At 39.6% G+C, this 19,059-nt stretch overlaps 1 protein-coding gene across 2 annotated transcripts in view; it reads right to left on the bottom strand.

Moving 5' to 3' along the window:
* Positions 1–19,059, bottom strand: part of ankrd28a (ankyrin repeat domain 28a) — a 35,121-nt gene that overhangs the window by 8,844 nt on the left and 7,218 nt on the right. For both annotated transcript variants that reach the window (XM_084423236.1, XM_084423235.1), the window contains exons 2-21: positions 17,718–17,801; positions 16,197–16,275; positions 14,259–14,329; positions 13,980–14,180; positions 12,209–12,296; positions 11,979–12,121; positions 10,811–11,023; positions 8,318–8,396; positions 8,123–8,237; positions 7,955–8,037; positions 6,756–6,819; positions 6,605–6,673; positions 6,039–6,179; positions 4,779–4,890; positions 4,665–4,691; positions 4,108–4,182; positions 3,554–3,755; positions 2,985–3,072; positions 2,778–2,895; positions 2,353–2,563 (exon numbers count right to left, since the gene is read on the bottom strand). In XM_084423236.1, the coding sequence (XP_084279362.1) occupies positions 2,353–2,563; positions 2,778–2,895; positions 2,985–3,072; positions 3,554–3,755; positions 4,108–4,182; positions 4,665–4,691; positions 4,779–4,890; positions 6,039–6,179; positions 6,605–6,673; positions 6,756–6,819; positions 7,955–8,037; positions 8,123–8,237; positions 8,318–8,396; positions 10,811–11,023; positions 11,979–12,121; positions 12,209–12,296; positions 13,980–14,180; positions 14,259–14,329; positions 16,197–16,275; positions 17,718–17,801 (2,263 nt within the window). The remainder of the gene's footprint in view (positions 1–2,352; positions 2,564–2,777; positions 2,896–2,984; positions 3,073–3,553; positions 3,756–4,107; positions 4,183–4,664; positions 4,692–4,778; positions 4,891–6,038; positions 6,180–6,604; positions 6,674–6,755; positions 6,820–7,954; positions 8,038–8,122; positions 8,238–8,317; positions 8,397–10,810; positions 11,024–11,978; positions 12,122–12,208; positions 12,297–13,979; positions 14,181–14,258; positions 14,330–16,196; positions 16,276–17,717; positions 17,802–19,059) is intronic.

The following is a 19,059-nucleotide window of genomic DNA, read 5'->3' as shown; positions in this document are numbered from 1 at the left end:
CCCACGTCATCCAAGATACCCTGGTAATCCAGAGTTCTCTCGAGAGCACAAGTTTGAATTTGCTCAGCGAGTTACTCTGGTGTCTAGTAATGATGCTCATTAAATATGCCCCTCGATCTGAGCTGCACCAATCACATCGGGTTATCTGATATAGGCGGGCCAGAGGCGAGATGACGACAGCGCTGTGACGTCGAAGTCATTAGTAAACATTGCAAGGTGGCTATGGATGAACACCAGTTGTTTGAAACGGCTTTGGCCGCTACAATGAACGAGTTAGACTTGGCTTTTTCTCTAAAAGAGATGACGACAGAAGACGCCGCTCGAATCGTTCCTTTGCAAGAAGGAGTTTTTGCTGACCGGATACGGCAAGAGTCTAATCCACCAGTTAGCCCCGCTGGTAGCTAAGCGTATGGGGCTCTGGATACGTCACCCCGTGTATTGCTGTGATTGGTCGTAGTGTAATCCAATTGACCTATGGCTAAGCCACACCCCCTCCACTCACTCGGACAAACAGTCAACATTCGGTAACAGGCGCTATGGCAGCTGTCACAGTAGGAGACATTTCACAGGAGGCAATTGATGATTTTTGGAGACAGAAAGATTATATATCATCTTGAAGTTACCAAAAGAGCCTTAACTATGCATTGGAGGGTTATATTAATAATTTTATTGTTGAGAAGGTCGATGAAAAGCTTCAGCTCCAGTCAAAGATTTACAGGTCACAGTGTAAACGTTATAGTTTGGTGCTGTTTCGCTTTAAACGCTCGCTTTATACGCGCGTCCTATTCGATTTGGAAGCGCTAATGGATTCAAAATGTTCAAGCGTCGAACTAGACGCGATAAGCGCGAATTTGACGCTCTATTCGCGTTTGGTGTGAATGCAGCATAATGAACAGGCTGCGATGTCAAGATTGCAATGCTGAAATGTGTGTGTGTGTGTGTGTCAGAGAGAGAGAGAGAGGCGCGGGCGCGATCGAACAGTGGAAACATAAAAACATACTTTTGTTCAGCTAGAAGCTAGGCTAACGTTAGCTAACGTTACGTTAAAGATACCGTTCAAATACGTTGTTGACTTACCTTAGAACAGATGTAGACATCCTTGTTTAATTTATCCACGTTTAGTTAGTGTTGTGGTCTAAGTTACCGCATAACTTAATCCAGATTAGACACTTATCTCGGTTGAGATGTGGCTTGGGAAAGGGTAAAAAATACACACCGTCGCCCAGCCTCTCAGGATACCTAGTGTCAGAGTTGCATGTACCCCATGCACACCGTTTGACCATTTTAAACTTAAAATGACAAGAAAAAACATATAAAAACGAATGAAAACTGACTAACTGCAATGCATTTCAATGGACGTGGAAGCAGGGAATGTCCGAGTGTATTGGGTTAGCTATGCGCACTGTGATTGGCTCATCGCATTTGGGGGCGTGGCTTAGCCATAGGTCAATTGCGTGCAGTGAGATTTTCAAATGCATGCTTGGTGCCGCCCCTCGAGCTGGCCGATTTTCATTAATCGATTCCAGACCATTAATCTTTCAGAGTTAGGTCTGGATTTCCAGGCTACATCCAAGATGTTCATGTCTTTCTTTCTTCAGTCGTGAAGAAATGAAGGATTTTTGAGAAACATTCCAGGATTTTTCTCCATATAGTGGATCTCAATGGGGCCCAAATTGCAGTTTCAATGCAGCTTTAAAGTCTCTACACGATCCCAGACGAGGAATAAGAGTCTTATTTAGCCATCATTTTCCAAAAAAAAACATTTATATACTTTTTAACCACAAATGCTCGTCTTGCACTAGCTGTGATGCGCCACACATTACGTAATCACGTTGAAAGGTCTCGCATGTTCCGGTTCAAAAAGGTATACGGTAAGGTGAAAACATCTCATTCTCTCCTACAACTTCAAAATCGTCTGACATCATTGTTTTACCATTTATTTAAAAAAATGTTTTGTAAAGAGTTTGACTCAGTCTTTGCACATTCGCTTTGTAAACACTAGGTCTGGACTTCTGCCTACGTCACGCGAGACCTTTCAATGTGATTACGTAATGCGTGGTGCATCGCAAAGCTAGTGCAAGACAAGCATTTGTGGTTAAAAAGTATATAAATGTTTTTGTTTTGGCTAGATAAGACTCTTATTCCTCGGCTGGGATCGTGTAGAGCCCATTGAAGTCACTACATGGAGAAAAATCCAGGAATGTTTTCCTCAAACACCTTCATTTCTTTACGACTGAAGAAAGAAAGACATGGACATCTTGGATGACGTGGGGGAGAGTAAATTATCAGGAAATTTGAATTCTGAAGTGAATCCTTTAATGCATCAGTGTGATTGGATGGTGGCATGTTTACCGTTATAACAGGCCCAGTGCAGCGGTGTGAAACCACAGTTGTCCTTGAGGACGAGGACGGTCTTCTGGATCTTGAGAAGGGCCCTCAGAACCCCGACGTGACCGGAAGCAGCCGCCAGGTGTAGAGGAGAGCGCCCCCTGCCGTCCTGAACCACGAAACTGGAGCCGTGCTGCAGCAGCGCCTCCACACACGCCTCGTGACCCATCACTGCCTGCGACACACAGTCAAGAGGAGAGAAGCTCTTCGTTTAGACAGATCGTCATAAACACCGCGGGAGAGCTATTACAACAAGCTATCTTTAATTAAGTGACACCCTAGACACAAATCAGCTTTCTTTCGTAATATTCTGGGCTCAAATGAATATGATGGCAGATGAAGGCATTTCTCTCCATTGAGACATTGGTGTTTGTGTGTGTGTGACTGACCCCGCGGTGGAGGGCCGTCCTGCCAGATTTATCTCTGGCCTCCACAAGGGCTCCTTTACTCAACAGAAGATACACACAGTCTGTGTGTCCGCCCAGAACCGCCAACATCAGAGGAGTCCTGACAACAACAACAACACACAATTAACCTATTCATCAGACTGACAGCATTCAAGCATATAGCGGAGATACAGAAGCTCTGACACTCACTGTCCCTTTCCGTCACGTATATTGATGGCTGTTTGCTGGTCGGAGTTATGGATGAGCAGACGCAGACACTCAGAGTGACCGTTCATGGCTGCAGATGGACCAAATCAAACACACACAATAAAATAACACACACAATCTGACCTGACACATCAGCTCATGTACCATCAGTCTCAGTCAATGCTGTTCTTTTGAACTTTCTATTCATCCTGAAAATAAAATGTATCACAGTTTCTATAAAAATATGAAGCAGCACGACTGTTTTGAATACTGATAACAATCAGAAATGTTTCTTGAGCAGCAAATCATCATATTAGAATGATTTCTGAAGGATCATGTGACACTGAAGACTGGAGTAATGATGCTGAAAATACAGATTTAATCACAGGAATAAGTCACAGTTTACAATATATCGGAAAACTATTTTTTTCATTCTCTTAGTGTCAGCAGAAAGGGGGGTCCTCACAACATGCTATTGGGTCATGGTCCTCATAAGTATAGCAAAACACGTGTGTGTGTGTGTGTGTGTGTGTGTGTGTGTGTGTGTGTGTGTGTGTGTTGTTGATGTTGACCTGCAGAGTGTAAGGCGCTTCTCTTGTGTGTGTAGTCCTTCAGCAGCATTGACGCGCCCTGATTGATCAGAATATCCACACACTCCACGTGACCCTTAAACGCAGCCAGACTCAGAGCTGTGTGACCCTGAGGCGTCCTCACGTCCAGATCCAACAGAGACTGGACCAGAACCTCAAGAGCATGGTGGTGACCGTGATATGCCTGCCAAAACACACACACACACACACACACACACACACACACACACACACACACACACACACACACACACACACACACACACACACACACACACACACACACACACACACACAAGACGTTTTAATGCACTAAAGCAGACTTTTGACTTGCATGTTATAGTTGACAATCAAACCTACACTTAGACTAATGAACAATGTTATTTGGTTGAATAGTTGTTTATTTTGGTTATTATTAATAATATTTATTGCCTTTTATTTATTGAACTTCCTGCCAAGAGAACACCACCTAACTGAGGCAAAAAAATAAATAAAATAATAATATTTATATATAGATTTGGTGATCTGTAACTCACCGCTAAGTGTAAAGGGCTGACGGGAGGCTGGACGTCTGTGTCGTTTAAGAGACTTGATGCAGACGTGTTCATCAGCTGAAAATATACATGCATTCATGGCTTTATGAAATTACACCATTTAAAACAGCTAAACAAAGGAATAAGGTGAAAAATTATGATTTTTTGTATATACTTGAGGACATGAAATGCCATTCAGAATGCATGCAATTTAGAGAGAGAATTTATTTTATTTTATTCATCAGAATGATATTGGACCATGAAATGTTAGGCTATAGTTATTAATTACTATTATTATTCATTAATAGTATTTATATCCAGTCTTTGCTTGTTTATGTCAACAGAAAATGGTTTTGCAGGAGAAAGGTGTTACATTTTGATAGATTATGAAAGAATACAAAATGTTTTTCTTCATGCACTGATGAATCACACATGATAAGAACAGAAACATTCAATACAGTACACAGGGTTACTTCTGAACTTTATGTGGCCATTAGAGGGCAGCACTGGCCAGATCGTGTGTCGTTTAGCTCAATCCACACAGAAGTACAGATACTCACCACATCTAATGGTGTTTCGTTGGCGATCTACAAAACAAAACACAGAGATTAACCCTGAAAACAGAGCGGTGTTGAGGAGTGTTTAAGCTCACTGTGTTTAAATGATGAACTAACCAGTTCCAGACACACTCGGTGACCGTACACTGAAGCGTAGTGAACAGCGCTGTATCCGTCTTTATCCCTGAGACCTGGATTCGCATCATTCCTCAACAGATACTCCAGACACCTGATAGACAGACAGACACAGAGAGAGAGAGAGAGAGAGAGAGAGAGAGAGAGAGAGAGAGAGAGAGAGAGAGAGAGAGAGAGAGAGAGATCAGCTCAAACATTCACTGAGTGCAACAGACGGAAGTAAAACTCCATTCATTTTCTCCATAGAGAAATAGATTTTAATGATATTTTGATTTAGATTTTAATGATACATTTTTAAAGACAGACTTACTGTGAGCTCTGAGGTAGTTAAACGATGGTATGCGTTCTTTATTTCACATTATTTTATTTTAACAGCGGAACAACTACATTACCCATGATGCTGTATAGACAATTCCACCAATCAGAGTCGCGGTGAGCAAATTGAGCCAAGAGTTCAACAGTTGCGTTCCAGAAGTAAGAACTCCATTCATTTTCTCCATAGTGTGTTTACAACGCAGTCTTGTAACCTTTGGCTGGTTGGCTTGGTTCATGGCTTATGCCTCTTTAACAAAGACTTTTTTAAAACCTTCAATGAATGTAAAAAAGGACCTTTCAGGGAACGCCATACACTCCTCAAAATACTAATATATACACATACTGTATATATGCTGATTTTGCAATAAATTTAAAATATGTTCCTGAAGGAATAATCAACAACTTTAAATGAATAGTTTCATATAAATCACCATTGTTTTTAATTTGATTATGTCATACGCTTCATGGGATTGTAGTTCGTCCCCTCACTAAAGTATGAAGTACACAGTTTTGTCCATTTTCAAATGCTATTTTGCTTCGAATCAAAGTTTGTAATGTTGTGATTCTCCTCATAGTGTTTTGGCTTGATTCATGGCTTATAACGCTTTAACAAAGACTTTTTTTTTGTTTTAATCTCTGTGCTAAAGATTTATGCAAAAAATACTTCCAAAACAAACGTAGCTGAAAAAGCGTGTGTGCACAATGCACTCTATGGCACATTAGCTCATATTTGTGAGATATCTGTGCACAGCAAACACATTTTGTGCCTGTAATACCCGGAATGGATGACCTATAACATTTGCGGATACAGTATGTGCAACTAGAGCACATTCCTTAATGTGTCTCCGTATCCCACAATGCAGTGCGCTTGACTCGACCTTCCGTTTCCAGTGTGTGTGTGTGTGTGTGTGTGTGTGTGTTGGTCACCTGCCGTCGGAGTCGGTCGCAGCTGTGTAATGTATTGAGCTGCAGCCTCGGACGTCCCGCTCGTTCACACTGGCCCCGGAGCCCACCAGAGCAAACAGACACTGATAGTTACAGTTAGCAGCAGCGTAATGCAGCGCCGTCCTGAGAGAGAGATAAATCATACATGATAAACACATTCCTCCTGCAGGATTCACTGTGATGGGAATCTGGAGGAGAATATACAGTACATCCCAGGCTGCTGTAATAAAACCAGCTGACTGTAAGTGTGCAGACTGTCTACAACATGCCTGGGTCATATCTGAACCCAATACTATATACTAAAATATCAAGCAGGAAATTCAATATTTTAGAATGATTTCTGAAGGATCATTTGACACTGAAGACTGGAGAAATGAAATGATGCTGAAAATTCAGCTTTGATCACAGGAATAAAGTACATTTAAAATATATATATTCAAATAGAAAATTTCACAATATTACTATATTTTTTTTTTGCAGCTTCTTTCAGAAACACACACACACACACACACACAAAAAAACCCTTTTGATCATCTAATGTAACTCACCTCCCAAATCTGTCTTTCCTGTTAAAGTCTGCACCTGTGTTGAGCAACAGATTTAAACACTCCAGATTCCTGGAGAAAAGAAGGAGAGACGGGACCATAAAGCATCCAGGCCACAGGGGGAGCCGATGAGCCAATCAGAGAGAAGACTCACCCTCCTGCAGCAGCCGCATGCAAACACGTCCTGCCAAAGTCATCTGGCGTATCGACGTCAAAACCTGAAGCAGATAACCATTAATCAAGAGCAGAACTCAAATGCACTTCCCTGAGAGAGGGAAAAATGTGTTTACAATAGCAGCTCTAAAATTGATTCCTGAGTATGAAAGGCATGGATAAACATTACCCTTTATGATCAGGGTTTAAAATTAACTTTTACCCACCGGCCAATTTGGCTACTACATTTTTTATTTATATGTATGTATATATTAAATATATTGTCTATATATTAAATATGTATATATTGTCTATATATTAAATATATAGATATGTGTGTGTATATAGATAGATAGATATGTGTGTGTATATAGATAGATAGATAGATAGATATGTGTGTAGATAGATATGTGTGTGTAGATAGATAGATAGATATATGTGTGTAGATAGATAGATAGATATGTGTGTAGATAGGATAGATAGATATGTGTGTAGATAGATAGATAGATATGTGTGTGTAGATAGATAGATAGATAGATAGATAGATATGTGTGTAGATAGATAGATAGATATGTGTGTGTAGATAGATAGATATATGTGTGTAGATAGATAGATATATGTGTGTAGATAGATAGATGTGTAGATAGATAGATAGATATATGTGTGTAGATAGATAGATAGATGTGTGTAGATAGATAGATATATGTGTGTAGATAGATAGATGTGTGGATAGATAGATAGATATATGTGTGTAGATAGATAGATAGATGTGTGTAGATAGATAGATATGTGTAGATAGATACATAGATATGTGTAGATAGATAGATAGATATGTGTAGATATATATATATATATATGTGTGTAGATAGATAAATAGATAGATAGATATATGTAGATAGATAGATAGATAGATAGATAGATAGATAGATAGATAGTGACAGGCATGTTCAAGTAACCCAGATATGCACAGATTCTGTGTAATACGCTCTATTTAATTTATCATGACTCACGAGTTGAGTATTTGCACTAAATCTGTGCAGATTTGGCTTACACGAACTTCCCAGCAAAGTGAGTAAATATAATAACACGCCAAATTGGCTCGTGATTTGACAGCGTTACCCGCCACAGTGGATTTTTACCTGCATTTGGCGGGTTGGCGGGTGTTAATTTCAAACCCTGCTAATGATAAATGTGTTTCACCTGAGGAGAGCAGTTTCCGGCAACAGTCTGAAAATCCACTCAGCGCCGCCAGATGAAGCGGGAACATGCCGTGGATGCCCCGCCTACAGGGGCGGAGTCACAGTCACATGATCAGCATCTGCTCATAAATCAGGCCTTAACTGTGTACACACACGTCCTGTCACTCACTTTGCCGTATCCGCACCGTTGGTTATGAGCGTGTTGACGAGCAGCTCGTGACCGTATCGAGCCGCTATATGAAGCGGAGAGTTTCCGTTCTCATCCTCGCAGTCGATCTCTGAGCCTACGAACCACAAAACAAGAGGATGAGAAGAAACTGGAGAGGAAGACACACAAGAAACGGCAGAATAACAACACACTCACCGTTCTGAATGATGGCCTGTGATCTGGAGTATCGCCCGTGAATGGCCGCCATGTGGAGAGGAGTTTTACCATCTTTACTCTGGAAAATAAGTTATTTAAGTATTATAAAAGTATTAATTTCTTTAAAAAAAAAACAATCTTACTCACCCCCACACTTTAGAATGGTGTAGTAGTTAGAAAATGCATCAGAAATATGCAAAATAGAAGCATTTCCACAAGTGGTTTTGGATTGCATCATGCGATAATATGCGAATTATGGGATATCGCATAAAAAAAATGGCTGGATGGAAATGCCAAGATATGCATAAATGCATAAAACACATGCGCTTAATTGAGGCGGATACTTTGGAACGATGGGAACACATTTACAGAATAAACTCCTGCGCAACAGAAGACTCTGTGACTTTACCTGAACAGAGGATGTGATTGGATAACTGGAATAACCAGTGGACCAATCGTATCGCACATGGTCATTCTGAAATGCCTAAGCCAGTCTGTCTGTCATCAGAATGATTTTGTATAATTCCCTCCCAGAAGTACCCTGGTAATCCAGAATTCTCGCGAGAGCACAAGTTGAATTTGCTCAGCGAGTTACTCTGGTGTCTAGTAATGATGCTCATTAAATATGCCCCTCGATCTGAGCTGCACCAATCACAGCGGGTTATCTGATATAGGCGGGCCAGAGGCGAGATGACGACAGCGCTGCGACGTTGAAGTCATTAGTAAACATTGCAAGATGGCTATGGATGAACACCATTTGTTTGAAACGGCTTTGGCCGCTACAATGAACGAGTTAGACTTTTTCTCTAAAAAAGGAACAGAAGACGGCGCTCGAATCGTTCCTTTGCAAGAAGGGCGTTTTTGCTGTTTTGCCGACCGGATACGGTAAGAGTCTAATCATAGACAGTATATAAACTGGACACAGCGACCCCATTGGATTCAACGGAGACAAGTGAAGTCAATTAGAGGCACTAACTTCCTGATGGCTGAGCGTACTGCGCAGACTCAAACTGAGCTTGACGACGTAGATGTGACGTGAGCAACCCGTCTGTCTTCTAGTAGCTGTGCCAAGCGAAATCTGAATCATTCCCTTCCGAAACTTGCAGAGACGGAGAGTGTGAGTAGGAGCTGTCCATGAGCTAGGAGCAGGAGAAACTTTTGCTAAGTATTCTGATTCATTATTTTGCCATTTTGCCTCCATGTCCCCCCGATTGCGCGCGAGCTTCTCCTCCTGTCCATACGGTAATCTCTCTACTGTGCGACAGAGAGTCGCGTTGGTATGACGCAATCGTTAGCTTATTTTAACAAAAACTGCTTCTACGGGGCCATAACGTAAGATACAAGGTAATGGAGCCTTTTATACATTTTCGTGTTTCTTTAGAAATAAATAATGGACAAATGGAGTCTTTAAACGCCTCAGATATTCGCTGTCAAAGTGACGCCAAAATGAATGGGAGTCAATGGGATGCTAACAGCAGGTGATGGTCTGATAGCCAATGGCGGCGCCCGGGGAAGCTTCAACATAATATGAAACGCTGCCCCCCTGAGTCTAATCTACCAGTTAGCTCCGCTGGTAGCCAAGTGATAACTTGCTGTGATTGGTCGTAGTGTTATCCAATTGCGTGCAGTGAGATTTTCAAATGCATGCTTGGTGCTGCCCCTCGAGCTAGCCGATTTTCATTAGTCGACGCCAGACCATTAATCTTTAAGAGTTAGGTCTGGATTTCCAGGCTATCCCAGAAGCGTCTCACAGGATTGCGTTCACAAACACCAGCATCCGAGCGCAGGAGAACATGACCGCGTTTACGGCGTTTCGTCTGCGCGCTCTAAGATGCAAGTCATTTACAGTATATGTACTAAAAAAAGAGAGTTTCCTCCCCGATTGCAGCCACTTCCATTTTTATTACAGATATTTTGCTCCAATTTCCCAGGAAGTGACGATTTTGTTCTCTTGAACACACGGGACAGAAATTCTGCTTTATTCGCAAATGTTTTATCCGATATTCCAATTTTGCAACTTTGTATGGAAACATAGCTAATATCAGTGCATTAACATGAGTGACATTTATATTATCAGATAAGATTTCTGTATACTTCATTAAAGCATGTGAACAACCAGACTTTCTTGTTTTGCTTTGCTCTTCTCTGCTATTCCACTTATCCATTTCAAGTTATTGCATTATTAATCTGCATTCATCTTTATGATGATACTGATCTCTTTACTGTATTTTTTATCAAATATATGCAGCCTTGGTGCAGATTAAAAATTAATAATAATGCAAGATACTGCATTTTGAAGGGCCGGTTCGCACAGAATGCATTTTTCCATTCCACTGGGATGTTTTTTCTTTGTTAAACACACACTAGACAGACGTGTTTGACTTTTGCACTCTCTAATCTAGATTTCATGCTTTTTTTTTCTGTTCCACTGCCCTGCGTGGTGTTTAACTACAAAAACGAGTTCTCTGTGAACCGTTGAGAAAAGTGCCTGACCTTGTGGTTGACGTTGGCCCCGTTGGCCACGAGCAGCTCCAGACACAGCGCCCCCTGGCGGGAGGCAGAGGTGAAGTGCAGCGGAGAGAAACCCTTCTCGTTCACCTGATTCACTTCAGCACCCGCTTCTATCAGCTCATTCACCACCACGTCCTGCCCGTTAAAACACGCCAAGTGCAGAGGACTGTTTCCATACGCGTTCGGCTCGTTAATCTAACAGAGACAGATCATTTGGTTAATGGTTCAATAGTTATTTAACACTTAACTGGAATAATAAACCATCATAATAAAGTATTACTGTGTTATTGATCAAATAAATGCTTTGGTGCAGATTAAGTAAATACAATTCCAGTTTATTAAATGTCAATAATACAGTATAATATTTTTAATGTAGTTATTTTGTATAATTACATTATATTATACATGCTTTCTGTTGGATGACTAAAATATGACACATATATCCTTTTACAACTGAACACTACAGTAGATGATTGGTTATGACATGGATTTTTTATTATTTGAATATGTTCACTGCGGTTCACTACAGTTAATAAAGTTACTTGCACAAAAAATTATTTTCAATCTTCATTCTCCTCTGTCTGAAATGATCAGTTTTTAAGGCGTGGCTCCTTTAAGGCTTGTCAGTAAACGCCCACTGTTATGATTGGCTAACGTCAGTGCGTAGTAAACAGTACCAACGCCCAATCGCTATTGCACGCGAGTGTTCTGTAAACATTATCCATAGAAAAAGCATTATGCATTATAACATTAGGGTTTGTGATGCAGCTTCTGTCAGATCCAATACAGTCGGCTGTTTTACCTTACAACAAAAGTTTATTTGTGAACACTTGTTCCTGATGCTGCTAATAAATGCTAAATAAGCTATGAAACCTGCAGGATAATTTAATGGTAAAAAGATCTTTTATGTGTCAAAAGATCAAGGCAAATTCGATTTCTCATATCATGAACCCTTTAAATTCTTTTATAATTTAAGGAAAATAACAATGTGAGTTCTATGAGTGTTTGCATGTAGTAACTTGTGTAGGGTATTTGAACATTTGTAGCTTTGGCTAAACATAAGGATTGTTTTCTCTGTATAAAAACAAGCACAGTTGACGTGACGACCAATGGGCGGAGTTGTATGTACGTGTGGGTGGGGCTTGCTTACATCAACACCCAGATTCAGCAGGTATTTGACCACGTTGATCATTCCACTGGAGGCAGCGGCGTGAAGCGGAGTGTATGATTTCTTATCCTTACAGCAAAGCTCAGCACCATGAGACACCAGGAACTTCATCACCTCTAAATGACCTGAGACAGAGAGGGAGAGAGAGTGAGTGATTTCAGATCAATGACAGAAACATGTTTTCTGTTTGTTCTGATGTTGATGTGTTTCACCCATGTATGCGGCCCAGTGAACTGCGCGTCTGTCCTTCTTATCAAAAGCGTTGATGTTTGCTCCTCTGGACACAAGCAACTGAACCATCTGCAATGACAGAGAAACTAGAGATTTCACATGCACACATGTCCGATCTGATGATTTTAGCTAGAGTCATGATGGGAAGTACAACTTAAAACGCATTTTAATGCTCCAATATGTTCCAATAAAATAAAAAATTCCAATAAATTAAATTCATGTTATTTGACTTTGTTTGGAGACCTGAGCTGTGTTTGAAATCGCCCCCTATAGCCTCATTCACTACATTACTCCCCTAACGTAGTTCACTTGAAGGAGTGAATGAAAACGAGTGAGTGATTTCAGACACTGAGTGCGCCGGACGGGCTGCCGCTTTTGCATGGTTTGCGCTTGCCGTTTAATAATCATTTGACACGTAGCAAACTGGCGGCTCCAGTAATAATGAAAAGAGTTATCTTGAACTCTGGAAACTAGCATGTACAAACCTTAATTAAACAATTTAGTAATCAATTAAAAATGTATGATATTATGCTGTAGCCACATTTGGAAGGATGGATGGATGGATGGATGGATGATTCAGCTGCGGGCGCCATCTTCTGGTCAGGAGCGGGAATTCATTCAGCACAACCCTCACAGTGCATTATGGGTATTCTCTAGCCAGTGAGTGTGCATTGGTTGTACACTCGTTATTGCAGTGCATTATGGGATTGAATGAGTGCACTCGATAATGTCCACTATGGTTTCGGACACCATTACAAATGGCTGTCCCCTCAAATAACACCCTATTTAAGGTATGGGGATGGGGGTGTGGTTTCAGACACAGCCCTGGTTGTTTTTCCCTAGCCTGCCTGACTGATCAATAATATATCAGCTTTTGGGTCATGTGTCCGCTAGCGGCACTCTAGACAGACCTCAATCTGTTGATCTCAGTGAAGAAAGAAGATATAAAAGAGCAAAAAGAAGGGCAAAGTTTGTGGCAATTAATTGATTAGTTCTGAGGCCGTCAACAAGTCTTGGGTCACATGACTTTTAAGATGGTCTGATATATATAAATATACACTAGCTTTCAAAAGTTTGAGGTCGGTATGATTTAAAAAAAAAAGTCTCTTCTGCTCACCAAGGCTGTTTATTTGATCAAAAATACAGTAAAAACAGTAACATTGTGAAATATTACTCAAATTTAAATTAGCTTTTTTGTATGTGAATATATTGTAAAATTGTATTTATTCCTGTGATCAAAGCTGAATTTTCAGCATCATTACTCCAGTCTTCATGATCCTTCAGAAATCATTCTAATATGATGATTTGCTGTTCAAGAAACATTTATGATTATTATTATGTCGTGCTGCTTCATATTTTGTGGAAACCGTGACATTTGTTTCTTAGATTAATAGAAAGTTCAAAAGAACAGCATTTATTTGAAACAGAAATCTTTTGAAACATTATAAATGTCACTTTTGATCAATTTAATGTGTCCTAAATTTTTTTTTATAAACTAGTGAACAATAGTGAAGTCTGTAAAATTTGAAAAATACATTAATGTGAGTGAAATTTACATGATCAGATACTATTTTTCAGTATTTTTTGCATTGAAGCAAGTGAACAAGCAGACTTTCTTATTTCACTCTGGGTGTGAATATGTCTTTTGTCTGTAACACGTTTCCCCTTTTCTGTAATTCTTTGTGTAAACGGGTCTCGTAACCTCAGCTGTGATTGTGCAGCTGTAGATCTGTGTGAGAGTGAACATCTGACCTCCAGGTGTCCGCTGAAGGTCGCGTGGTGCAGAGGCGTCCGTCCGGCGCGGTCCGACACGTTGACGTTGCTCAGCAACGGGACTAAAGCCTCGGCGCAGCGCACTGCTTTGTGGGCCGCGGACACGTGCAACGGCGTCTGCCAGTTTTTGTCCCGCGCGTTGACGTCGGCAGAGTGTTTCAACAACACCTGGACGGCCTCCTGAACACACAACGAGACAATTAACGAGCCTGAAAACCTTTGTTTGTTTTTATTTGTTGTTCCGTGGACGTGTCGTACCTCGCTACAGGAAGCCACGGCCCGATGAAGAGGAGTGAGCCATTTATTATCTTTGGCATTTACTCTCGCCCCTGAGAGAAAGGATATGCAAAATGAGTTGCAGTTATTAATGTCACAGTTGAAGCAGGATATATGCAGCTTCCCGTAAGTCTGTTTCAAATAAACTCCCACAATCTTCTGGGATCACATCTGTTGCTTAAAATACAGCAACACCTGTTACTTTTACTCTGTCATTCATGAAGACATCTCCCCTGTACACACGTACACACTGGAAGTCATTCAAGAAGTCACATGATGTGTATGTGTTTTGTCAGTGTTTCAATGGTGCAAAATCTAGAAAGGCTTCTGGCTGATATAATACACATACATTAGGCATTTTCTATTATATACAGTACACAAAGTCAGAATAATGTTAGTGATTGCTAAGGGTTTCTAGGATGTTTAAGGGCTTGATATATTTTATTGAGATGAAAACACATTAAAAAGATGTTTTGGTGACACACTATCGTTCAAAAGTTTGGGGAAGGTACGATTTCTTTCCTTTTTTATTTTCTTTTATTCAGCAAGGGCGCATTAAATTGATCAAAAGTGACAGTAAAGTTTATAATGTCACCAAAGATTCTATTTCAAATAAATGCTGTTCTTTTGAACTTTATATTTATCAAAGAATATTAGAAATAGAATCATGGTTTCTATAAAAATATGAAGCGGCACGACAGCAAATCATCATATTAGAATGATTTCTGAGGGATCATGTGACACTGAAGACTGGAGTAATGATGCTGAAAATTCAGCTTTGATCACAGGAATAAATTACACTTTACAATATACAGTGCTATGCATAAGTTTAGACACCCATGCTAAAGTTGACTAAAAAAAGGAATAAAAAATCATATTTTGGAAATTGAACTTAATGCCTTAATTAAAAAAATTAGGAAAAATCCAACCTTTAAGGACACCAATTTTCTTTGTGAATGAATAATGTATCGTAAATAAATAAATGTTCTTCCTTAAAATACAGGGTGCATAAGTTTGGACACCCCTATGTTAAATTCCCATAGAGGCAGGCAGATTTTTATTTTTAAAGGCCAGTTACTTCATGGATCCAGGATACTATGCATCCTGATAAAGTTCCCTTGGCCTTTGGAATTAAAATAGCCCCACATCATCACATAGCCTTCACCATACCTAGAGATTGGCATGGTTTTATTTCAGTTAGCCTAAAAGCTAGTTTGATTTGCATTGAGAGATGATCTTATGGAAAGTACCCCATGCCAATCTCTAGGTATGGTGAAGGCTATGTGATGATGTGGGGCTATTTTAATTCCAAAGGCCAAGGGAACTTTATCAGGATGCATAGTATCCAAAAAATAAAAAATAAAAAAAATACTTACAAATAAAAATCTGCCTGCCTCTATGGGAATTTAACATAGGGGTGTCCAAACTTATGCACCCTGTATTTTAAGGAAGAACATTTATTTATTTACGATACATTATTCATTCACAAAGAAAATTGGTGTCCTTAAAGGTTGGATTTTTCCTAATTTTTTGAATTAAGGCATTAAGTTCAATTTCCAAAAGATGATTTTTTATTCCTCTTTTTAGTCAACTTTAGCATGGGTGTCTAAACTTATGCATAGCACTGTATTCACATAGAAATCAGACATTTTACATTGTAAAAATATTTCACATTATTACAGTTTTTACTGTATTTTTGACCAAATAAACGCAGCCTTAGTGAGCAGAAGAGATCGAAGAAATCTCACAGACCCCAAACTTTCAAACAGTTTTGAACATCATGGAGTTGGAAATGATGCATTGGCTGTCAGTAGATTTTGGAACATATACACAAGAGGTCTGCATAGTGAGCATATTCTTTATCCAAAACAGATGATACAAAAGCATTGGTATATTATATGTGGAAACGCCCCTTCATACCTGACAGGATGAGCAGCTCGATGATCTCAGCGTCGCCCAGGTACGCAGCAGCGTGAAGCGGCGTCCTCTTCTCACTGTCCTGAGGATTCACAATCACAGACATTACTAAAAACCACGTCGAAAACTGTTAGCAATACACAACATACACAACACTAGTGTTTAAACGGTCGGGTCGCTAAGATTTCATAATGTTTTTGAAAGAAGTCTCTTCTGCTCACCAATGCTCGTTTATATGATCAAATATACAGTAAAGACAGTGATATTGTGAAATATTATTACAATTCATAATAGCTGTTTTCTATAGTAAAATATAATTTATTCCTATGATAAAAGTTGAATTTTCAACATCATTACTCCAGTCTTCAGTGTCACATGACCCTTCAGAAATCATTCTAATATGATGATTTGATGTCGTGCCGCTGCTTCATATTTCTATACAAACTGTGATACATTTTTCAGGATTATTTGATAAATAGAAAGTTCAAATGAACAGCATTTAATTGAAATCTTTTGTAACATTACAAATAGTCATTTTGGATCAATTTAACGCATCCTTGCTGAATAAAAGTATTAATTTCTTTAAAATTATGCCTCTACATCAACAAAACAAATTCTACTGCAGCTCCAAAACACAGATACAAGGATGAAGCTGGTGGTTTTACACTCATCTGCTGTCTATACATCGAAAATGATCATTTTGTAATTCACCTCTTTATTTGCATGCGTTTTGTACTCCATTTGAGTTTGATGCATGTGCGGTTTCAGCAGGGTGTGTGATATATGATACACACAAACACACTGGATTCTTGCGCATGGTGGCACAATGATGCATTTCTGTGTGTGTGTGTGTGATCCACACTGATCAATGCGGCCACAGATCTCTTGAGAGAGCATGCAGAAACATGAGACACACACACATTTTTCTGTTTTTAAGGTTCCCGAGATCTTCTGCGATCACTGTAGCTTTAAACATTCCTCCAGATGCCCGAGTAAAGCTCCTTCTACATTTCCATCAATAAAGGCAATTACGAAAGAGCCGTAATCATTCATTCTCCATGTCATGCCACCCTGCAGGCTTCTGTTTTCCATCTGGTCTGGAATGAGAATGGAAAACAGGAGGCCAAGCCACACGGAGTCATGTGACCCAAAAGGGCATCACTGATTGGTTGGCAGTCAAATGGGCGTCGCTCCAGACCAGGCCTGGCATTGGCGACGAAAACAGACTCCTCATTAAACAGTGAGCGGTAAAATAACCATCTTCAGTCCAAATGCAGGCTCATAACAGCGTATCAAGCTCTCAAGATGACGATCCATTATGAAACTAAGAGTGATAACGTACAAAAACTGCCAGTGTGTCCATTTCAGAATGGTTTCCAAGACCATCCATCACTGAGAGATCAATGAACTGGTCTCAATACCTGGCCAAATGCAATGAAGACTAAAAAGGCCCCACATACAGAGAATTTCAATGGGATTTAATGGGAAAGTTCACCCAAACAATAATCAGTAATGGACATTTACCTGCACATTCACATCTTCTTTCTTGAATATGAGAGAGCGAACTTCATCTGCGTCCACATTAAATATGGCTTTAATCAGAGAGGGCTGTGGAGAAATGAGAGAGAAACTAGTTAAATACAACACTGAAGAGAAACTTCATATCGATCAAAACTGAAATTATGTTGAAAATGTCGTGTGAAGATGAAAAGAAGCTGAATGAATGAAACACTGTGTTTTGATCTATGCAGAAATGACTTCTGAGAATCAAATGTCAAGCGTTTTTTTATAGACAGCAGAAGAAAGGAAACCATTGATTCATCGAGACGCCAAAGAGGAAAATCCATTCAAGCTCAGGATGAAATAAATGTATTTAATAGTGTATGAAATCAGTCCTCACAGCATCTGTGATAATATGGAGAGATTCGAGAGTTAAACTGTCCCTCTGTGCTCAGTTACTTTACTTTAAACAGAATCAATCAACCTTTTATATTGAGCAAATTATTAGTGTATGGTCAAAAACAGGTCAAAGGAATACAGTATGATGGGGATATATTAGAATATAGAGATTTGGGGTAATATAGCCAATAATCATATTTACATTGTAGCTGATAATGAGAATTAGGGATGCACGATATATCGGCCACCATATCGGTATCGGCTGATATATTTTCATTTTTAACGTTATCGTTATGGGCCCGATAAGAAAATTTGGCCGATAAATCAAAGCCAATAAATAATGAATTATTTTCTTCAGATGCGCACTGTTCGCCATGATGGTTTTGAATTGCTTGAAATATGATTGAAATCACTTAAAAAAGGAAAATACAGTGAAGTGCAACATCGGCTACATCAGCTTGTTCACTAAAACTATAACAAACATTTTTGTTAATTGAAGTAAAGCTAAAAATAAAATAAAACAAATATTAGAAGAAAAACTTACATTTTTGTAATAAAATTAGAAATGTTGCCTTGGCAACTAATTTACTGAAATTACCCAAATGAAATAAAACCTAATAAAAACATAAAAAGTAATAAAACATAAATGGTAATTCAAAATATTATGTTTAAATAATACTAAAATATCACTGTAACCGAACTGATGAAAATTTGCCATAACTATCTCATTCAAGGTTATTCCAAATAAGGCCAGGCTACATTACAGCCACACCCTGTTTGGCTCCGCCCACAAGCCTGACCCTGTTTGGCCCCGCCCACCAGCAACAACCTGTTTGGCTCCGCCCACCAGCCACACCCTGCATTCTCAGGTGTCATTACAAGAAAGTAGCAGACACTTACTGAATGACACAGACACACACACACTGCAGGTTTCCTGTGAATTCACCTCACAAACACATGAAGATGA

This window comes from Rutilus rutilus, assembly GCF_951802725.1.
Source record: "Rutilus rutilus genome assembly, chromosome: 11".
In the NCBI taxonomy this organism is placed as follows: Eukaryota; Metazoa; Chordata; class Actinopteri; order Cypriniformes; family Leuciscidae; genus Rutilus; species Rutilus rutilus.
This window is presented reverse-complemented; position numbering and strand designations above follow the sequence as displayed.